The 22,549-nt window shown below is 41.9% G+C and overlaps 1 protein-coding gene across 3 annotated transcripts in view; it reads left to right on the forward strand.

Annotated features, from left to right (window-relative positions):
- The window catches only part of tcerg1l (transcription elongation regulator 1 like), a 739,617-nt gene that overhangs the window by 531,054 nt on the left and 186,014 nt on the right, over window positions 1–22,549 (forward strand). For all 3 annotated transcript variants that reach the window (XM_072557635.1, XM_072557638.1, XM_072557637.1), the window contains exon 9: window positions 527–681. In XM_072557635.1, the coding sequence (XP_072413736.1) occupies window positions 527–681 (155 nt within the window). The remainder of the gene's footprint in view (window positions 1–526; window positions 682–22,549) is intronic.

The following is a 22,549-nucleotide window of genomic DNA, read 5'->3' on the forward strand; positions in this document are numbered from 1 at the left end:
TTTATGTTTCATTTCGAGTGAGGAGATGAAAAAAATCAGAATGATAAAGTGATCAGACTCTTGTTACATATATTCTTTTCAATTATGACAACTTTTAAAGCTAGTTGCAGCACAATTTATGCTTCGAGATTATGTGTGTTAAATACTGCAGCATTGTCAGAACAAATAAAGAGCATTATTGAGTTGAAATAAATTGTAAACAGGTCTAACGCCTATTTTGTTAAATGCAAATTTTCTTTGGATACTTAAATAATGTTGTTTTGTGATTTAATCTCATATGACTCTGTCACCAATGCCAGAATCATTGCTCTTATGGGCTCTGACTTAAACTGATGCAATCAAACGATATTTTCAACATGAACTAAAAATGCACAATACTCACTTGCACTTTATATTTTGATAAATTATTTACCTTACTGGAGTCATTCAGTGAAATCAAAAGTATGATCTCTTTGGTAATATTTTATCAATATAATTTCTTATAAATCTGTCTATTATTTATCAGTACATTTTCTTGTATGCATAGGTGTGTAGTCTGGACTGGGGATGACCGTGTGTTTTTCTTCAACCCCTCAATACAACTGTCAGTCTGGGAAAAACCTGTGGAACTTGAAGGTCGAGGTGATATTAGCAAAATTATTCAAGACCCTCCTCATAAGCGGAAAATAGAACTGGCCACATGTAAGTATCAGCAGCATTAATGCATGTTGTTTGGAGCAGTTCAACATCTGCACATCATTTTTGTGCTGCCAAAATAAATTCAGTTGCACCCAAAAAAATGGGCATGCTGAGAGAACGCAGAAAACCCCTGAGCCTCAATGGACAGGTCTGAGTTCAGCTCATATCGACTTCTAGGTTTCATTGTCGTCCAGTCAGCAATTCGCAGACAGCTAATGGGGATCCACACAAAGCTCAGAAGCAAGGAACCCATGAAGATCATGCCACTGCTTGTCAGCAGTAGCCCAAAACACTCCTTAGCAGGAATGGATGATGGGGACAACAAGAGCCAGGTGATTGTGTTGGGGAAGTTTGAGGTTGCAATTAGAAGAGATCATGATCACTGGGCTGAAAGGGTGTAAGTGGTAGCCGGAACTCCTTAGCGCCAAATTCAGGTACGCCGTTTTTTTAAAACCAACTTATCTTTGTGCTGTTGGTCTAAAGAGTCTCCTTTGAAATTGCACTTAGACCTGGTTTTCTGGAATGCAGCCAAGACTGGCAACAGGTGCTTCAATGCAACCTAACATTGCTGTTGGTGCCTCAAGCGGGTGGTGAACCCTTTACGTCGATATGCAAAAGGGTTTAAGGCCTGTTTCAGGCACTTACAATGCACATGCTTTTATTGTGTATTCCAACATGGTGGATATGTGTAATTTCAGTCATCAGTGAGAGTGATCATGCTGTCTACTATATCAGATGTTTAGTACATCAAAATATGTCAAAGTTCTACCAGATTTCTAGGGGAATGTGCAAAATGCCAGCATTGATCACTTGATTTCCATTTGATGCATGCAAAAAAGAGAGAGACTGTGGTTTCCTGTGCCAAAACCCAACCAAAGAAATTATAGGGTAGAAGACAGATAATACTCATAATACAGAGAGATAAAAATGAAGGATGATTTGTTCTTTGCCACTTCACACTAACTAGTCAAACTACCATTGAGCCTGAGAAGTTACACAATTTATATCGATATACAGAACGGAACAGACCCTTAGTTCCAACTTGTCTGTATCGACCTAATAAATCTAGCCCCATTTGACAGCATTTGCCCCTTATCCCTCTAACCCCTTCCCATTCTTATACCCATCCAGATGCCTTTTAAATGCTGTAATTGTACCAGCCTCCACCATTCCATCTGGCAGCTCATTCCATTCACGCACAACCCTCTGTGTGAAAGAATTGCACCTTCGGTCCCTTTTCTATCTTTTCCCCCTCATCTTAAAACTATGCCCCCTGGTTTTGGACTCCCCTACTCAGGGAAAAAAACCTTGGCTATTCACCTTATCAATGCCCCTCATGATTTTACAAACCTCTATAAGGTCACCCCTCAGCCTCCAATGCTCCAGGGAAAAACGCCTCAGCTTCTCCCTATAGCTCAAAACCTCCAATCTCGGCAACAGTCTTGTAAATCTTTTCTGCAAATTACAAGTTATCCGATCTGACTTTTGGACCGAGTACTGATTGATTGCCTAGGCAGCACCTAAAATAAGAACAAATGTTTTTAATGCAGAGAATAATGTGTACACAGTTGAAAGTGATAAACAACTCATTGGCTGGAAGTGAAGCAGAGTGTAACCATGTCCAAATCTTGGATATAAGTTCAGGGTCAGGTTGGATTATTCATTCAGTGTTGGAGATGCACTGCTGACAATTTATTTTCCTGCTACATCAGTACAATATCTGCCAGAAGGGAGATTGATTTTGTTGTGGTAATATGGTTGTATAATCAAGGTATTTTGTTTTAAGGCTGTGTTGGTATAGAGCACTGACAACTTCATTACTAAATATGAAATGAGGTATAATTCAGTCCATGAGTGCTTCCAACAGATCATATATGATGTACAATACTATTATCAAAGTAACATCAAACTCATAAAGTGCTGTAAAAATGACACTATTCTGTTCTATCTTTTATTGAATGCTCCTCAAACACCTTCAACATGACTCATCCTCACCCCTCATCATGATCCTCCCTCACCTCTCAATATGACCCAGCCTCACCCCTCAGCATAGCTCATCCATAGAGAGGCCATTTCAAAATGCTTTGCTTGCAGTGTAAATCTCAAATGATTTCAAGTTGGGTGAAATGAAGCTTGAGTGTTTGTAAACTTATTCAAGCCTTTCATAATGAACACTGCCACCTATTCTCTCAAGGCAATTAACACTTACTGACAAGGACAGCTTGTTGAATGTCTGTTGTAAATTGAAGTTCCAGAGCTACTGACTCACAACTGAAGAGCTGCAGTAACATCAATGAGACATTTACCAACTGTTCACTTAATGAGGGCAAAGGTTAAGATATTGCTGTTCTGCATTGTTCATACCTCCAGTGTGTTTTTTTTTTGGTTTCACTTGTTCAGACAGGACTGCAAGAAAAATATTATACCCAGAGCATTATGCATTAATTCACGCATGCAAAGTCAAGCACTCAAGAACATTCCTGCTTGACAATACCTATTGTTGTTTGCCTGGCATCAGACCCCCAAAGCAACCATACCACTCAGAACTCAGTAATAGTAGGAGATTCCCAAAGGACAGCAGAGAACTGCATGGGTATCCTCAAAACCTCTCAGAAGTGACCAAACATTCCCCCTTGAATCATGGGAATCCTTGAGTTGCAACCAATCAAAATGGAGTATCATTATTTGAGAACATAGAACAGTACAACACAGTATAGACCCTTCGGCCCACGATGTTGTGCTGAGCATTTATCTTAATCTAAGATCAACCTAACCTACACACCCCTCAATTTACTGCTGTCCATGTGCTGGTCCAGCAGTTGCTTAAATGTCCCGAATGTCACTGACTCTACGACCACCACTGGCAGTGCATTCTACGCATCCACCATTCTCTGCGTAAAGAACCAATCTCTGACATCTCCCCTATACCTTCCTCCAATCACCTTAAAATTATGAACCCTCTTGACAGCCATTTCTGCCCAGGGAAAGGTCTCTGGCTATCTACTCTATCCATGCCTCTCATTAGCTTTTACACCGCCATCATGTCACCTCTCTTCCTTCTTCTCTCCTAACTCACTCAACCTCTCTTCATAAGACATGTCCTCCCATCCAGGCAGCATCCTGGTAAATCTCCTCTGCACTCTCTCTAAAGCATCTTTATCCTTCCTATAATGAGGAGACCAGAACTGGACACAATATTCCAAGTGTGGTGGCATGGTGGCACAGTGGTTAGCACTGCTATGTCACAGCGCCAGAGATCCGGGTTCAATTTCCACCTAATGCAGCTGTCTGAGTGGAGTTTGCACATTCTCCCCGTGTCTGCATGGGTTTCCTCCGGGTATTCCGGTTTCCTCCCACAGTCCAAAAATGTGCAGGTTAGGTGAATTGGCCATGCTAAATTCCCGTAGTGTTAGGTGAAGGGGTAAATGTAGGAGAATGGGTATGGGTGGGTTGCCCTTCGGAGGGTCGGTGTGGACTTGCTGGGCTGAAGGGCCTATTTCCACGCTGTAAGTAATCTAATCTAACCAGGGTTTTATAGAGCTGCGGCAAAACCTCGCAGCTCTTAAACTCAATCCTCCTGTTGATGAAAGCCAAAACACCACAAGCCTACTTAACAACCCTGTCTACGTATGTGGCAACTTTGAGGGATCTATGTACATGGATCCCAAGATCCCACTGTTCCTTGACACTGCCAAAATTCTGTCTTTACCCCCGTATTCAGCATTCAAATTTGACCTTCCAAAATGAATCACTTTGCACTTATCCAGGTTAAACTCCATCTGCCACTTCTCAGCCCAGCTTTGCATCCTGTCAATGTCTTGTTGCAACCTGCAACAGCCTTGACAATTTCTACAACATCACCAACCTTTGTGTCATTGGCAAATGTACGAACCTAACCTTCCACTTCTTCATGCAAGTCATTTATAAAAACTACAAAGAGCAAAGGCCCAAGAACAGATCCATGTGGGACCACACTGGTCACCAATCTCCAGGCAGAATACTTTTCATTCACTACTGCTCGCTGACTTCTATCAGCCAGCTAATTCTGTATCCAGACAGCCAAATTTCCCTGTATCCCATACCTCCTAACTTTCTGAATGAGCCTACTGTGGGGAACCTCATCAAATGCCTGACAGAAATCCAAATACACCACCTTCACTGCTCGATCTTCATCAACTTATCTTGTCACATCCTCAAAGAACTCAGTAAGGCTTGTGAGGCATGACCTGCCTCTCACAAAGTCATGCTGACTATCTTTAATCAAACAATGTTTTTCCAAATAGTCATAAATCCTATCTCTCAGAATCCTTCCCAATACCTTGCTTACCACAGACATCAGACCGACTGGTCTGTAATTTCCAGGGATTTCCCTATTCCCTTTCTTGAACAGAGGAACAACATTTGCCTCCCTCCAATCAGCCAGTACTACTCTCATGGAGAGTGAGGATGCAAAGTTCATTACCAGAGGTGCAACAATCTCATTCCTCGCTTCCCGTAATAACCTTGGACATATCTGGTCCGGCCATGAGGACGTATGAATCTTGATGCTTCCTTGAATTTCCAGCACACCCACTTTCCTAATATCAATCAGATCAAGCCTATTAACCTGCTCTACAATGTTCTCACTATCAACATGGTCCCTCTGTCTAGTGAATATTGAAGCAAAAAACTCATTTAGGGCCTCCCCTACTTCTTCAGACTCCAGGCACAAGTTCCTTCCACTCTCCCTGATCAGCCCTATCCTCTCTCTGATCATTCTCTTATACCTCACATAAGTGTAGAAAGCCTTTGGGTTTTCCCTAATCCTTCTAACCAAGGCTTTATCGTGCCCCTTCATCGCTCTCCTCAGTCCATTTTTGAGTTCTTTCCTAGTTACCCTGTAATCCTCTAAAGGTGTACCAGATCCTTGCCTCCTCATCCTTAAGTAAGCTTCCTCCTTCCTCTTGACGAGAAGCTCCTCTTCTCTTGTCATCCAAGGAAGACACTGAATGCACCATGAGACTTCTTTGGGAGTAGACAGAGTCACAATCAAAACATCAGAGAGAGTGACAGCTATCTCATTTGCCTGACCTCTCAACTAGCATCTACCATAACATGTTGCAGAGTCTGCATTTTATTATCAGCCACCGCAGAATCCGTCAAATTGAAATGGAAACTTCAGAATGCTGGTGCTTGTCCAGTTGGACAGAGGGCTTTTAAAAATAGCTTTGGCACCAGGGTTGATCTTTCAGTAGATGTCCATTCAGAGCCAAGTTGTTCCTGGAATGCCATGTGGTAAAACGGGGCTAGAATGAGACAAGAGGGATGTCATAGGAGTGGGGTAGGTAGTTGAAGAGATGAGTGAGAAATTCTGCTACACCTTGTGGCTAAAAATGTTCCACAAAAGCCCAATATAACCCACACTTAGCCAGAGAAAAAGATTCAACTCAGAGTGTGTTCATAACAGCTCATGCTAATAATTGCAAGATATATTAAGGCAGGTTTTGTTTGTAATAATACAGATATAATGTGCCTCAAAGATGGGACTATTACATGTCTTGAAAAACAAATGCTTAGATAAAAACACCAGAGAGAAGAGCAGTGGACCATAATAAACTCTGAAAAGAGCTTAGTCAATGTTTTGTAAATGAGCTAAAATGTAAACTTATATGATATTTATGCATATAGTATATATACATCTCAAGATATTTGTTTTTTTCTTGCATCACGGAAAAGATTTAGGAATTATTCATGCTATGTTGACTTTAAATGATGCTATAGTTATTCATAAGATATCTGCACGCTAGAACAGCCAGTTTGTGGAATACCTTAACTCATTGTTTACTTCAAACAGAGACAACCAAGAGTCAGTTAACTCATTCCAAATTCATTTCTGTATAGATCTTAGTGACACATTTGAGTGCAGAGACTACCTTAGAGTTAGATGAGTTAGACCTTATATCAATGTTGGAATTCATCTTGGTTTTCTTCATTAATTGAAGGAAGTTTAAAAATCCCTAGGTTTGGATATTGGGCAGTCTAGAAATGATTCTGCAAATGTTTCAAATATGCCTGTTGCTGAACAGAAGAGAATCTCAAAGCCAGGCCCAAAACATGTGTCCGGAGAAAGTGAGGACTGCAGATGCTGGAGATCAGAGTTGAAAAGTCCACACTTTTCAAACCAAAACTTGTATCAGTCAAGTAAAGTTCAGTCATGCCATGGCTGTGACATGCTGAATACCAAATGTTGTCTATTTATGTCATCCATTACACATGGATTGCATATTGTCTCAAGTTGTAAAATTTGTGTTGGTTTATTTTTGCTTCCAATAGCTTTGAATTGGCTGTCTTTTATCTCTGCATCAAAGGAAAAGCAGTTGATTTTGTTCCAGTTCCTGTGATGTGACAGTGTGAGAGGAAGGTTGCTTTGTAAATTGTTCCCTGTCATTCAGTGTACAATCAGGTATTGTTTACAAAGGCTTTGGTCATGTACAATGTCAGACTTTTATGTGTTTTATGCCAATAATACCTAGCGATATGTATGAAAATAGCCAAGTGATATGTTTCAAATCAATTTGCTGCAGTCACTGATGAGCCTAACCAACTGGATTCTGGTCAAGGAATATTCATCTTTCTGTGGGCTCTTTGTGATATTGTGATTAATATGAGTGAAATCAGTGCAGTTGTTGCTTTGATCATTACTGACTGACTGCACTATCTTCAAAGGAATGAAGAAGATAAAACCTTTCAGTGTACGTGAGTTCTAAAGATTTTTGGCCGTGAGTCAGATTGAATAGTTCATGTAAGCAGTGGACTTATATATTCTGCATGAATTCTCTTCTGTGAAAGTCAGCAAAAGATATAGCATAGAAAGTCATCAATATTAAATGTTAACCCTGTTTTCACTTCACTGATGCTATTGAATATGCCTGTTCCTTTTTTCTGTCTTTTCAATTTCTAGCAGCATCCACAGTGTTTTACTTCTGTTTGGGGGTGTTTTAGAGACTAGGGATTGTCTCTTCAACCCCTTAACCAGACAACCGGTTGATGTCAAGCTCCAGCAAGTGGCCCATGGGAGGTCATTAAGTGGCTCAGCTGACACTTCCTCCAAGCACCTCTCACCCACCACCAACAGAGAGAGCATATTTCACCGTTTGAAACTGGTCAATCTAACGACTGGTTACTCTCTCTGCTCCCATTAGTTCTACTGAGAGCAGTGGCTGTACCCTGACTCCATCCCCTTGCCAGTGAAGATCACTGCTGGAGCTGAACAAGAAGAAAAGTTAAAGAGATTTGATGACCAGGCTGGGATAGAGTGTGTCTCTGAAGGGAGTGGGGGAATGGGGAAGGGGAGGGGGGCTGAGGATGGAATGACATGACGTCAGCCAGAAAAAGAGGATAAACCTGGATTGTGGGGAAAGGTCTCTGACCCCAGGGGACTGATAAAGGAAGAGCCTCCTCCTTTCCCACCAATAGCCGGAGGTTTGGGGTATATCAGGTTTCAAACTTCTCCACCAGCCACATGAAAGGGCTGGGTGAGGTCTATAGAATCAGACCCAACTTTATGCTTGTCTGCCAATCTACTACGAGGGGAAGTTAAACGTTTGCTCACTGTGTCTTAGAAAGTGGAAAAAAGAGTAAATTTCAATTTTCTTGGCACTTGGCCATCCCATTCCCCCAAAGTCATCTTCTGATTGCCTTTTGAAATGGGTCTTGCTTGGTTCTATCCAATCATGACAAGAGAAACAAGCAGTTTTCATTGCAGCGCTCATCTCAGGATGACCTGAGACTTAATTTCCAGCATCAGCAAGTTGCCAATCTCATGCAAGAAGGCAACCAAATAAAACTGAATAGAAAGGTGAAGTCACTGGAAGATATATTAAACAAACTACATCCTCACTTCACTGAACAGGCCTCTATGTATGATTAGATTCCCTACAGTGTGGAAACAGGCCCTTCAGCCCAACCAGTCCACACCGACCCTCCAAAGAGTAACCTACCCAGTCCCATTTCCCTCTGACTAATGCACCTAGCACTACGGGCAATTTAGCATGGCCAATTCACCTGACCTGCACATCTTTGGACTGTGGGAGGAAGCTGGAGCACCCGGGGGAAACCCACACAGATACGGGGAGAATGTGCAAATTCCACACAGACAGTCGCCCGAGGCTGAAATCGAACCTGGGACCCTGGTGCTGTGAGGCAGCAGTACTAACCACTGAACTACCTTATCTAGTGGAGGAGGGCATTTGGAAACCTTTGTATGATATCCAAGCTTCCACATAAGGAGTCTTCAAAAAGACCTTGGATTGTCGGGATCCAACTGTGAGAACCATCTCCGGCAACATCATAATATCAAAGGCAATAGGAGTAGGAGTGAGTCAGATAGCCCATTCTAGCCTGCTCCTTGAATGAATGTGATTGTGGCTGATCTTTCACTTCAGCGCTACTTTCCTGCCCACTCCTCATATCCCTTGGTGCTTTGCAATGCTGATGATCTCAGCTTCAAGTATTTTCAACAGTAGAGCATTCCACAGTCTGCTGAGGTAAAGGATTTCAAAAATTCACAACCCTATGTGTGAAGATTTGTTTTATTATCTCAGTCTTTAATGATCCGTCCTTATCCTGAAACTATGCCCCTGTGATAACTAAGAGAAGAAAACAGCTCTCTGTGTTTATCCTGTTAAGCCTCTTCAGAATAATGCATGTGTCAATCAGAATCCTTGTCATTCTTCTGAACTCTGAAGAACATGAGCCTAACATCTCGACATAGGACAACCCTCTTGACTCAGAGATAAATCAAATAGATATTCTCTGTACCGCCTGTAGTATATGTATACTCTTCTTTAAATATCAAAGCCAAAAAAGCATGTTACTCCAGGTTTACTTTCACTGAATCTCTGAGCAATTGGAGCAAGACATTATGCCATTATATATATTCAGATTGAAATCAAGGTGTCATGCCTCATGACAAATTAATTACCTCTCTCTTAAACCATACACTGTCATGTCACTTCAGTTATTGTTCAGAAAATCCACCTGTTCAATATATAATTAACTCCTTCCACTCATTGAATTTCCTTTGGGATATTGTCTGTGCACTGCCATGCAATGTAATATTTCTCCTACGTAGTGTCCCAGAGACAGGAACAGAGCCACAGCATGGCAAATGATGTTTAAGAAAGAACTGCCGAACTGAAGTTGGCTCTCGATCACTGAGAACGACAATGGCTTCATGCTGCAGCCTTCCTGTTCCTGTGGGGACAGCTCAGGCTGACTGCTGTGAATTCATGGAACAGAGGATGGTGGCTGTGGGAGTGCAATGAGGCAGATTTAACACCTTTACTCAGCCTCTGTGACATTGTGGGGAAGGAGTGACACCGGCCATGTCAGCCACTGTTGCGTTCTGTTTTGAGTGACAGCTGTGAGCTGTGCAGTGAGGAATTCAATGAGACCAAAAGTTTGAATTGCTGCTGTCTGAAAATTTGATGGGGGATCCTGAGACTAGTAACAAGACCTGAGAAACTGTGCATTCAATTGAGACAGAGCTACCATGTGTTCCAACTATGTATGCTGTTTATTGAATCTGTTTGAGAAACTTGCATATCCCTACACGGGTAGTAATTTTACTGACATGACAGAGTGCATCAAGCAAGGTTCAAGCTGAAAAGTTAGAAATTGCTGTCAGCATGTCCTGTGTCACACTCATCCCAGATCAGAGAGCGGATAGAAAAGGGAATGATAACTTTAATTCCTTTTCAAGAGGCTGTGATCATTCATGTCCTGGAGTCTTCTTGTTCAAATCCGTCTCTCCTTGATTAATCCTCACTGCAGCTAGACTCAAGTCTTCTGAGTGTTACAGTCCAAAGATCAGACATGGCCAGAAGCAGTCATTCCACTTGATCAAAGTGTTGACTCTTCAAGGAAGTGACAGGAGAGCACATTCATCGTGGATGTCCTTTAAGAGAATGCTGGTGGGGATTAGTAACGCAAATAAAAGAGACTTTGATGGGACAAGAGGAAAGTAAAAGTTAAAAATTAACAATCATATGTTAATGGTAAAAAAGAAAGGATGTTGTAAAAGAATTTGGGGGGAATTTAGAATAAAGAGAATTATACCTTACTGTTATTAAAGCTACTGAGCAGCTGCAAACGGAGCTATGTCATAGAGACATCAGAGCAGTAATATCTGGATTAATCCCAGTGCCAGGAATAGGAGGTTAAAGCATGGCTGATGAGCTGATGCAGGGGAGAAGAATTCACATTTTTGAATCATTGGAATATCTTCTGGGGCACAAGTGACTTCAGATTGCACCTGAATTGGAAGGGGACTAATTTACTGGCTGGGAGATTCGCTAGAGCTGCTTGGGTGAATTCAAACTAGTGGGGTGGTGGGGTTGTGGGTGGGACTCAGGGAGATAGTGAGGAAGTTGATCAGACTGAGACTGGTACAGTTGGAAAAATGAGTAAGTCAGGGTAGGCAGAATAATGTTCCAAGCTATAGATGCTATAGAAAAGATCAAAAGTGGGGGAAGAGAGGTGGGGAAGTGGTGGCATTTTTGATTAGCGATAACATTACAGTTGTATTTAGGAAGAATATTTCTGGGAATACATCCAGGGAAGTTATTTGGGTGGAATTGAGAAATAAGAAAGGGATGGTCAACTTATTGGGATTGTATGTAGACACCCCAATCTCCACCCAATACTTAGATCAACAGTGTCCACCCCCACAATTTACACAAAATAGAAGCATTAAATTCCACAGGAAATTGAGAAACAAATTTATAAGGAGATCTCAGTCATCCATAAGAATAATAGGGTTTAACTTTCTAAACATTGACTGGGACTGCCATAGTGTTAAAGGCTTGGATGGAGAGAAATTTGTCAAGCATGTACAAGATGATTTCCTGATTAATATGTGGATGCTCCTACTGAAGAAGGTACAAAACCTCTCCTGGGAAATATGGCAGGGCAGGTGACCGAGGTGTTAGTGGAGGAGCACTTTGGGGCAAGTGATGATAATTATTAGTTTTATAATAGTGATGGAAAAGGATACACCAGATTTAAAAGTTAAAATTCTAAATTGGAGAAAGGCCAATTTTTATAGTACCAGGCAAAAACTTTCAAAAGTTCATGGGCAGATGTTCATCGGTAAAGGGATGGCTGGAAAATGGGAAGCCTTCCAAAATGAGTCAACGAGAGTCCAGAGACAGTGTATTCCTGTTAGGGTGAAAGCAAGGCTGGTAGGTTTAGGGAATGCTGGATGACTAGAGAAATTGAGATTTTGGTCAAGGATATAAGGAAGCATATGTCAGGTATAGACAGCAGAAATCGAGTGAATCCTTAGAATATAAAGGCAGTAGGAGTATACTTAAGATGGAAACCAGGAGGGCAAAATGGGGATATAAGATAGCTTTGGCAAATAGGGTTAAGAAGAATCCAAAGGGATTTTATAAATATATTAAAGACAAAAGGGTAACGAGGGAGAGAATAGGGCCCCTTGAAGATCAGCAAGGCAGCCTATGTATGGCTGCACAAGAGATGGGGAGATATTAAATGAGTATTCTGTGTCCATGTTTACTGTGGAGAGGGATGTGGAAGATATGGAATGTGAGGAAATAGATGGTGACAACTTGAAAAGTGTCCACATTACAGAAGAAGAGGTGCTGCATGTCTTAAAATGCGTAAGAGTGGATAAATCTCTGGGACTTGATTAGGTGTACCCTAGAATTCTATGGGAAGTTAGGGAAGTGATTACTGGGCTCCTTGCTGAGATATTTGTAACATCGATAGCCACAGGTGAGGTGCTAGAAAACTGAGGTTGGCTAACGTGATGCCATTATTGAAGAAGGGTGGCAAGGAAAAGCCAAGGTAACAATAGACCACTGAGCCTGACATCGATGGTGGGCAAGTTGTCGGAGGGAATCCTGAGGGATAGGATTTACATGTATTTGGAAAGGCAAGGACTGATTAGAGATAGCCAATATGGCTTTGTGCACGGGAAATCGTGTCTCACTAAGGTGATTGAGTTTTTTGAAGAAGTAACAAAGAGGACTGAGGTGGGCAGGGCAGTGGACATGATCTGCATGGACTTCAGTAAGGCATTTAACAAGGTTTCTCATGGTAGGCTGGTTAGCAAAGTTAGATCACATGGAATAGAAGAGAACTAGCTATTTGAATGCAGAACTGGCTTGAAAGTAGAAGACAGAGGGTGGTGGTGGAGGGTTGCTTTTCAGGGTGGAGGCCTGTGACAAGTGGTGTGCCACAAGGATCGGTGCTGGGTCCACTGCTTTTTTTGTCATTTATATAAATGATTTGGATGTGAACATAGGAGGTATAGTTAGGAAGTTTGCAGATGGCACCAAAATTAGAGGTGTGGTGGACAGCGAAAACATTTACCACAGAGTACAAAGGATTTTGAACAGATGGGCCAAAGGGCCAAGGAATGGCAGATGGAGTTTAATTTAGATAAATATGAGGTGCTGCCTTTGGAAAGGCAAATCAGGCAGGATTTATACACTTAATGTTGCTGAACAAAGTGACCTTGCAGTACAGGTTCATAGTTCCTTGAAAGTGGAGTCACAGGAAAATAGGGTAGTCATGAAGGTGCTTGGTAAGGTTGCTTTTATTGGTCAGAGCATTGTGTATAGGAATCGGGAGGTCATGTTACGGCTGTACAGGGTATTGCTTAGGATATCTTTGGAATATTCCGTTCAATTCTGGTCTCCTTCCTATAGGGAGGATATTGTGAAAGTTGAAAGGGTTCAGACAGGATTTCCAATGATGTCAGACTTGGAGGGTTTAACTATAGGGCGAGGCTAAGTGGACTGGGATTATTTTCCCTGGTGTGTCAGATGCTGAGGGTGACTTTCTAGAGGTTTATAAAATCATGAGGGGCACGGATAGGGTAAATAGACAAGATCTTTTCCCTGACGTCAGGGAGTCCAGAACTAGAGGGCATAGGTTTTGGATGAGAGGGGAAGGATATAAAAAGCACCTAAGGGCAACTTTGTCAGGCAGAGGGTGGTGCGTGTATGAAATGAGTTGCCAAAGGAAGTGGTGGAGGCTGGTACAATTACAACATTTACAAGGTATCTGGATGGGTATATATAAATTGGAAACATTTAGAGATACATGGGCCAAATGCTGGCAACTGTGACTAAATTTATTTAGGATATCTGGTCAGCACGAATGAGTTGGACCAAAGGGCCTGTTTCTGTACTATACTTCTCTATGACTCTGATATGGAATTGGAGCCTGGTTCTACAGAGGTGCAGAAAACATGTCCTCTCTTACCATCTTCTATGCATTGTTGTGATCAATACGGCTTGCTGGTGTCACTTAGAAGAGAATAGGTCTCATATTACTATAAACACCGCTCGCAAGATTTAGGAAGCTCCTCAAAACACCATTCAGTTTGTTCCTATAACAGACTTAATTGTGTGCCTGCAGTCACCAAGCAAGCTTGTGCACCCATTACTTGTCAGTGGCCAGAACACATCTGGCTTTCATTTCAAGGAGTTATTTTACTAGATTACCTACAGTGTAGAAACAGGCCCTTCGGCCCAACAAGTCCACACTGACCCTCCGAAGAGTAACCCACCCATTCCCATTTCCTCTGACCTAACACTACGGACAATTTAGCATGGCCAACTCGCCTGACCTACACATCTTTGTGACTGTGGGAGGAAACCAGAGCAAACCCACGCAGACACAGGGAGAATGTGCAAACTCCACACAGACAGTCACCCAAGGCTGGAATCGAATCTGGGACCCTGGTGGTGTGAGGCAGCAGTGCTAACCATTGAGCCACCGTGCCACCCCCGTTATGTAACACTTTCCAATCAGGCCTTGCCTTCAATCCCATCCCCTGTGCCAGTTAAATATTGCCGCTATAGACTTGACATACTGAAATAGGAAAAAAAAACTGCTGAACCAGCATTCAGCTCTCTGCTTCAGTAATGAATCAGGCACCTAGGTTTTATGCTTTATAATGTATCTATAGTTATAAATAGGAAGCCCGTTATGATGTTTAGTTTGCAATTGCACGTTGCAGCTTGAAAGTATTTGTTCTTCCAATTAAGTGGAAAAAAACATGCTATTAGATTGTGAGAGAGCCTAACTTGAACCAACAGTAAACAGGCAAAAAGGAAACACTTTGTGACATGAATATTGACAGTTTGTCTGATAATGGATATAGTTGGGAACTCATACTTGCAACATTTTCCTCTAGGTGCATCATCTGTTTGTGCAGGTATTTTATACAATGTTGGTAAGGGATGATATTCAGTCCCTTGCGCGGGGGGACCTAGAATCAGGGGATGAAGAGTCAGTATGGATAGAGCTGAGAAATTCTAAGGGTAGAAAGACCCTCTTGGGAGTTATCTACAGGCCCCCAAACAGTAGTATGGATGTAGGGTGTAAGTTGAATAAGGAGCTGAAATTGGCCTGTCGCAAAGATGTTACTACAGTTGTTATGGGGGATTTCAACATGCAGGTAGACTGGGAGAATCAGGATGGTATTGGACCTCAAGAAAGAGACTTTATGGAGTGCCTCCGAGATGGATTCTTTGAACAGCTGGTGCTGGAGCCGACCAGGGAGAAAGCAATTCTGGATCTGGTATTGTGCAATGAACCAGAATTGATCAGGGACCTCGAAGTGAAGGAGCCATTAGGAGGTAAGCTTCAATCTGCAATTTGAAAGGGAGAGGGTACAATCGGTAGTGACAATATTTCAATTGAATAAAGGGAACTATGGAGCTACAAGGGAGGAGCTGGCCAAAGTTCAATGGTGCAATACCTTAGCAGGGATGACAGTGGAGGAACAATGGCAGATATTTCTGGGTATAATGCAGAAGATGCAGGATCAGGTCATTCAAAAAAGGAAGAAGGATCCTAGGAGGAGGCATGGGTGGCCGTGGCTGACAAGGGAAGTTAAGAAACATATAAAATTAAAAGAGAAAAAGTATAACAGCAAGGATAAGTGGGAAAATGGAGGACTGGGAAGCTTTTAAAGAACAACAGAGGATTACTAAGAAGGAAATATGCAGAGAAAAAAATGAGGTACGAAGGTAAACTGGCCAAAAATATAAAGGAGGATAATAAAAGCTTTTTTAGGTATATGAAAGGGAGAAAAATGGTTAAGACTAAAATTGGGCCCTTGAAGACAGAAACAGGGAAATATATTACGGGGAACAAAGAAATGGCAGAAGAGTTGAATTGGTACTTCAGATATGTGTTCACTGGGGAAGACACAAACAATCTCCCTGAGGTAACAGTGGCTGAAGGACCTGAACTGAAGGGAATTTATATTTGCCAGGAATTGGTATTGGAGAAACTGTTAGCTCTGAAGGCTGATAGGTCCCCAGGACCTGATGGTCTACATCCCAGGGTACTGAAGGAGGTGGCTGTAGAAATCATGGATGCGTTGATGATTATTTTCCAGAGTTCGATAGATTCAGGATCAGTTCCTGCGGATTGGAGGTGGCTAATTTGTACCACTTTTTTAAAATGGAGCGAGAAAGAAAGCAGGAAATTATAGACCAGTTAGTCTGACCTCAGTGGTGGGAAAGATGCTGGAGTCTATTATAAAGGATGAAATTACGACACATCTGGATAGCAGTAACAGGATAGGTCAGAGTCAGCATGGATTTATGAAGGGGAAATCATGCTTGACTAATCTTCTGGAATTTTTTGAGGATGTAACTCTAAAGATGGACAAGAGAGATCCAGTGGATGTAGTGTACCTGGACTTTCAGAAAGCCTTTGATAAAGTCCCATATAGGAGGTTAGTGAGCAAAATTAGGGCGCATGGTATAGGGGGCAAAATACAGACTTGGATTAAAAATTGGTTGGCTGACAGGAAACAAAGAGTAGTGATAAACGGCTCCCTTTCGGAATGGCAGGCGGTGACCAGTGGGGTACCGCAGGGATCAATGCTGGGACTGCTGCTTTTTACAATATGAATTGATGATATAGAAGATGGTATTAATAGTAACATTAGCAAATTTGCTGATGATACAAAGTTGGGTGGCAGGGTGAAATGTGAGGAGGATGTTAGGAGATTACAGGGTGACCTGGACAAATTAGATGAGTGGACAGATGCATGGCAGATGCAGTTTAATGTGGATAAATGTATGGTTATCCACTTTGGTGGCAAGAACAGGAAGGCAGATTACTACCTAAATGGAGTCAAGTTAGGTAAAGGGGCAGTACAAAGAGATCTGGGTGTTCTTGTCCACCAGTCAATGAAGGCAAGCATGCAGGTACAGCAGGTAGTGAAGAAATCTGTTTAAGTTGTGATAAAAAGTAACATGAATTATCAGAAACACAAAGGTCGGGTAGTATTTGTGAACAAGGGAAAGTTAACAATGGGCTGGACCTTACAGAGTACTTCCCCCATGCAAACCCCCACCCACTCAACTAAAATGAGTCGTGGTCCACCCATCAAAAAGCCAGCTGTCCCTCAGATATCTTATTGTGGAAGAAGCGTTCACTTCCCAAGGTCAAGCTCGCTGGTCCCATGAGAAGGAAGCACCACTGTAGAAAGCTGTCAGTTAGTCAGATTGGCTGCTAACTCTTTATTCCCAGCAGTGCTACCAGAATTATGGTATGCCTACAGCTGAGATTACATGCACCCTTCGCATGTGATGTGGATGGACTTGAAGGTAAGTGTAGGTAGTGTAGGTATTAGCAATACCAGCCTACTAGGAAGCATAACCTCTGATATTCCTGTTTATATCTGTTAGCCAGAGCTCCTTGATTGGACCAGGTTAACAGCCCCTATCAGGGAACTCATATGAGGCCCGACCTCATTCCAATCACTACACTGTCCTCCTCCACTTCCCCTTATCCTTGAGACAGGATAAGAGAGTGGGGGGCTCGAGGTCAGTGGAAGGACTTAATATAGATTCTACGTATCTCCCTTTCTTGCTCAATAAATGTCCTCTCAGAGAAAGCTGCCAGGCTCAGGCGCAGGTCTTCTCATAGCAGCCGGGCAGAGTGAGGTGCGAAAGAACCTCAGCAGGTCTATGGACTACCTAACGTCTTTCCCACTCACGTAAAATCAAAGACAAGTCATTCAGAAAGCTCTGCACTGAATTTACTGATCCGCCCCTGCCCCACTATCAAATGTGTAATCAGGGGATGGTAAAAACTAGCTGGCTATTTCAGGAGTATCCCTTCATCAGAACTAACTTGAATGTTTCCAGTGCTTTTTGATTAGATTATTTATTGTTTTGAAAACTGTACCAATGAGCCAATGATCTATAGTTTCAATGTTGATTCATTGGATTTGATGATTGACTCTATGATGGCTTTAATTGGAGCACAAAAATATAAGAATCTGACAACCACTGAATTTAATATCCTCTATCACATGGGTTGTCAGATCTGTATAGCATCAATAAGCCTGCCTCCTGAAAATAGGCCCGTGGATGCAGCTTTCCTTAGAGATCCTTGGGAAAAATCAGAAACAGTAGTGTAGGAATGGAATACTGTGTTTTCAGTGCTGACTGTAACAGGAGTGGTGCCACTAAAGGACGTTAACATGGGAGAAGCAGTGGAGGAGGACTGTGTAGGGATTGGGATAAGTTCAGGCCTCATATGAGTTCCCTGATAGGGGCTGTTAACCTGGTCCAGTCAAGGAGCGCTGGCTGACAGATATAAACAGGAATATCAGAGGTTATGCTTACTCTAGGAGCCAGCTGTGAGCTAGCTGTGCCAGTGTCATGTACTATGCACGTGTAAATAAAAGGTGACTTGGTGACAGAATACCGATCTTCTTGGAGTTAGTTCAGCTTGCGTATTGACTGCATCAAAACCTGTGCAGATGCTTAGGAGGAAGAAGGAGAAAAGTAGCTGTTGCACACCATCAATGAAGATGTCATCCTAGCTCAGATCACCTATTATGACCAATCAAAATATGCAGCAACGTCATGCAGAGGAAGACATCATAGTCTATGTTCCCATCCAGTTAAGAAGCTTCATCATTCATAGTAATATTGAAAGTTAGCTGCTATTTCTCAAAGTGAGAGCCAATGGAGCACAAAACATCACTTGCAACACAAGTGGAAAGAAATCTGCTGAAAGATAGAGATCTGGGGCAGTGCTGATGATGAACCATGCAATTTTCCTGTCTCTGCTTACCTGTTCTGCAGCAACTACATTTCCCGTCAAGAACAAGGAAGATATCCATATGCCTTTTTCTATTTGTAAAGGGACTGTGTGCCCCTGTACCCAAGGGCAAAATGCTTTACTGTTTAGAATACATTGCGTTTCATTTTTAACAGAAACTGTCATTTCTACTAAAATATAACACATGTTCAGATGCTGAATTGATATTCCCGTGTAGTAATCTCTTGGACATTTGCACAATTGCACTTGGGAATCACAGAACATTTGTTCAGAATATTTCTTCACTACATTAGCAAAAATAGAATCTTATCTCTGTTTTCACCTCCCACAGGAGATTATTATCAAATAAAAGAGCTGTTACTGAAATTTTAAGAAAGAGCGATATTAAGACACATAAAGAAATGTGTGAGGGCAGTTTACCTTGACAGTATAATGGGAAATGGGCAATATCTTTTTGTCTGATGCACGTAGCCATCAACTTCACTTGGTAGGTCCACTGGAATCACAACAAATCTCTAACAGAACCCAGCGCCCTATTTTGGACTCCCGTTGTAGCTCCTGTACACTTCCAGAAGATGCCACTTTATACCTCTGAAATTTCCAGTGCTTTGACTTCATGTTCCCTGTAGAAATTGAGGAATAGCATGGTACTGGACCACCATGCATTTCAGGTCCTGATAAAATATGGGATTGTAATGCACATTGCAATCTGTTTACATTTATCCTGATTGGATTCTTTGTTCAAATTCTTGTACCTTTTGAAATAACTACATTTTTATTTTGTTTTGAGCCTTTCAAAAAGTACTAGAGAGCCTACAATGCCCTCAACATGAGAGTCAACCTGACCATGTTCCTCTGGTATTTTAGGAGAAAGTGAGGGCTGCAGATGCTGGAGATCAGAGCTGAAAATGTGTTGCTGGAAAAGCACAGCAGGTCAGGCAGCATCCAAGGAGCAGGAGAATCGATGTTTCGGGCATGCTCGAAACGTCGATTCTCCTGCTCCTTGGATGCTGCCTGACCTGCTGCGCTTTTCCAGCAACACATTTTCATCTCTGATATTTTACTCTGCTGTAGAAAACAGTGACCATAACATCATAGAATTTTGTGTTGAGTTCGAGAGTGAGAAACTTGGGACAGAAATCACTGTGCTAAAATAAATGATAGGCGCTTAGGGAAATAGTTCATGACTCATCAAATGTATATACCATTGAGAAACAAGGATTCTAGGAAGGCGATAAACAAACTGTTGCTCACCAAGGAAGTTAAGCAGCATATCCATATTGAAGAAAAAACATACAATGTGGTAAAGATTAGTGGTAACCAGAGCATTAGGCAAGTTTTAAAAACCAAAAAGTTATTAATGGGGAGTAAAATGCAATGGTAAGCTAGCAAGTAACATACAACTGGACATTAAGAGGATGTTTAAACATATAAAAATGTGAACATTAGCCACTTAGAGAATGAGGTTCAGGAAATAATAATGGGGCATAAGAAAATGGCGGAGGAGTTGAATTTATTTTTAATCAGTGGTGGAGGACACTAATAGCATTCGAAAAACTAATAAATCAAGGGGTAAGAGTTGGGGAGGAAATAAATACAATAATTATGACTAGAGAAAAGGTGCTCAAGAAACTAATGGGGCTAAAGGCCAATATATTACCTGGACCTGGAGTGATGCATCCTAGGTTATTAAAGGAAAAGGCCACAAAGATAGTGGATACATTGATATTAATCTCCCAAGAATCCTTAAATTTGGAAGCAGTCCCAGAGGATTGGAAAACTGCCAATATTCCCTTTTTCAAAAAGGCAGGAAGGCAAGAAAACATGTAACTATAAATCATTTAGCTTAACATCTGTCATTGGAAAAATGTTTTGTGTCTATTATAAAGGATGCAAGAGTAGAGCATTTAGAAATACATTTTATTATCCAAGTGGATTCAGCATGATTTCACTCAAAGAAAAATCTTGCCTGATAAATTTATTAGAATTTCTGAAAGAACAAAGAACAAAGAAAATTTACAGCCCAGGAACAGGCCCTTCAGCCCTCCAAGCCTGAGCCGATCCAAATCTACTGTCTAAACTTGTCGGTTAATTCCTAAGCATTTGTATCCCTCTGCTCCCCACCTACTCATGCATCTGTCCAGATGCTTCTTAAATGAATCTACCATGCCTACCTCTACCACCTCTGCTGGCAACGCGTTCCAAACGCCCACCACCCTTTGTGTGAAGTATTTGCCGCGTGTATCCCCCTTAAACTTTCCACCTCTCACCTTGAAAGCATGACCTATCGTTACTGAATCCTTCACCCTGCGAAAAAGCTTGTCTCTATCCACTCTGTCAATACCCGTCATGATTTTGTAAACCTCAATCAGGTCCCTCCTCAATCTTCTCTTTTCTAGTGAAAATAAACCTAACCTACTCAATCTCTCTTCATAGCTAGCACCTTCCATACCAGGCAACATCCTCGTAAACCTTCTCTGCACCCTCTCCAAAGCGTCCACATCCTTTTGGTAATGTGGCGACCACAACTGTACACAGTATTCTAAATGCGGCCAAACCAATATCCTGTATAATGTTATCATGACTTGCCAGCTCTTATACTCAATATCCCATCCAATGAAGGCAAGCAGACTATATGCCTTCTTGTCCACTCTATCCACCTGTGCAGCAACCTTCAGGGTACAATGGACCTGCACTCCCAGATCTCTCTGCCCATCAACTTTTCCCAAGGCTCTTCCATTCATTGTATAATTCGCTCTAGAATTAAATGCATCACCTCACATTTGCCTGGATTTAAAGCCATCTGCCACTTTTCTGCCTAACTCTTCAGTCTATCCATATCCTCCTGTATTCTCTGACAGTCCCTTATACTTTCTGCTACTCCACCAATCTTTGTGTCATCTGCAAACTTGCTGATCATACCAACAGTGCCCTCTTCCAGATCATTTATGTATATTACAAACAACAGTGACCCCAACACTGACCCCTATGTAACACCACTGGTCACCTTTCTCCATTTCGAGAAACTCCCTTCAACTACTACTCTCTGTCTCCTGTTGCTCAACCAGTTTTTTTTATCCATCTAGCCAGAAAACACTGCACACCATGTGACTTCACTTTCTCCATTAGTCTACAATGGGGAACCTTATCAAATGCCTTATTAAAGTCCATGTATATGAGATCAACAGCCCTTCCTTCATCTAACAACTTGGTCACTCTCTTGAAGAACTCTTATTAAGTTGGTAAGGCACGATCTCCCCCTCACAAAACCATGTTGCCTATCACTGATAAGCTCATTCTTTTCTAAATGTAAATAGATCCTATCTCTCAGTACTCTCTCCAGCAACTTCCCCACCACCGTCAGGCTCACTGGTCTGTAGTTACCCGGAATGCCCCTACTTACCTTCTTGTACAGAGGGACAACATGAGCAACCTTCCAGTCCTCTGGCACCTCACCTGTATTTAAGGATGCCACAAAGATATCTGTCAGGGCCCCAGCCATTTCCTCTCTCCCCTCCCTCAGCAACCTGGGATAGATCCTATCTGGTCCTGGGGATTTGTCCATCTTAATAACCTCTAGCATACCCAACACATCTTCCCACGTATGCCAACGCGATCCAGACTAATCAAACTTCTATCTCTAATCTCAAGCTTCATCATATTCCTCTCCTCAGTGAAAACTGATGCAAAGTAATCGTTCAGAATCTCAACCATTCTCTCAGGTTTGGTACACAGCCTTCCTTCATTATCTTTTAGT

This window comes from Chiloscyllium punctatum, chromosome 38 (assembly GCF_047496795.1).
Source record: "Chiloscyllium punctatum isolate Juve2018m chromosome 38, sChiPun1.3, whole genome shotgun sequence".
NCBI classification, from domain to species: domain Eukaryota; kingdom Metazoa; phylum Chordata; class Chondrichthyes; order Orectolobiformes; family Hemiscylliidae; genus Chiloscyllium; species Chiloscyllium punctatum.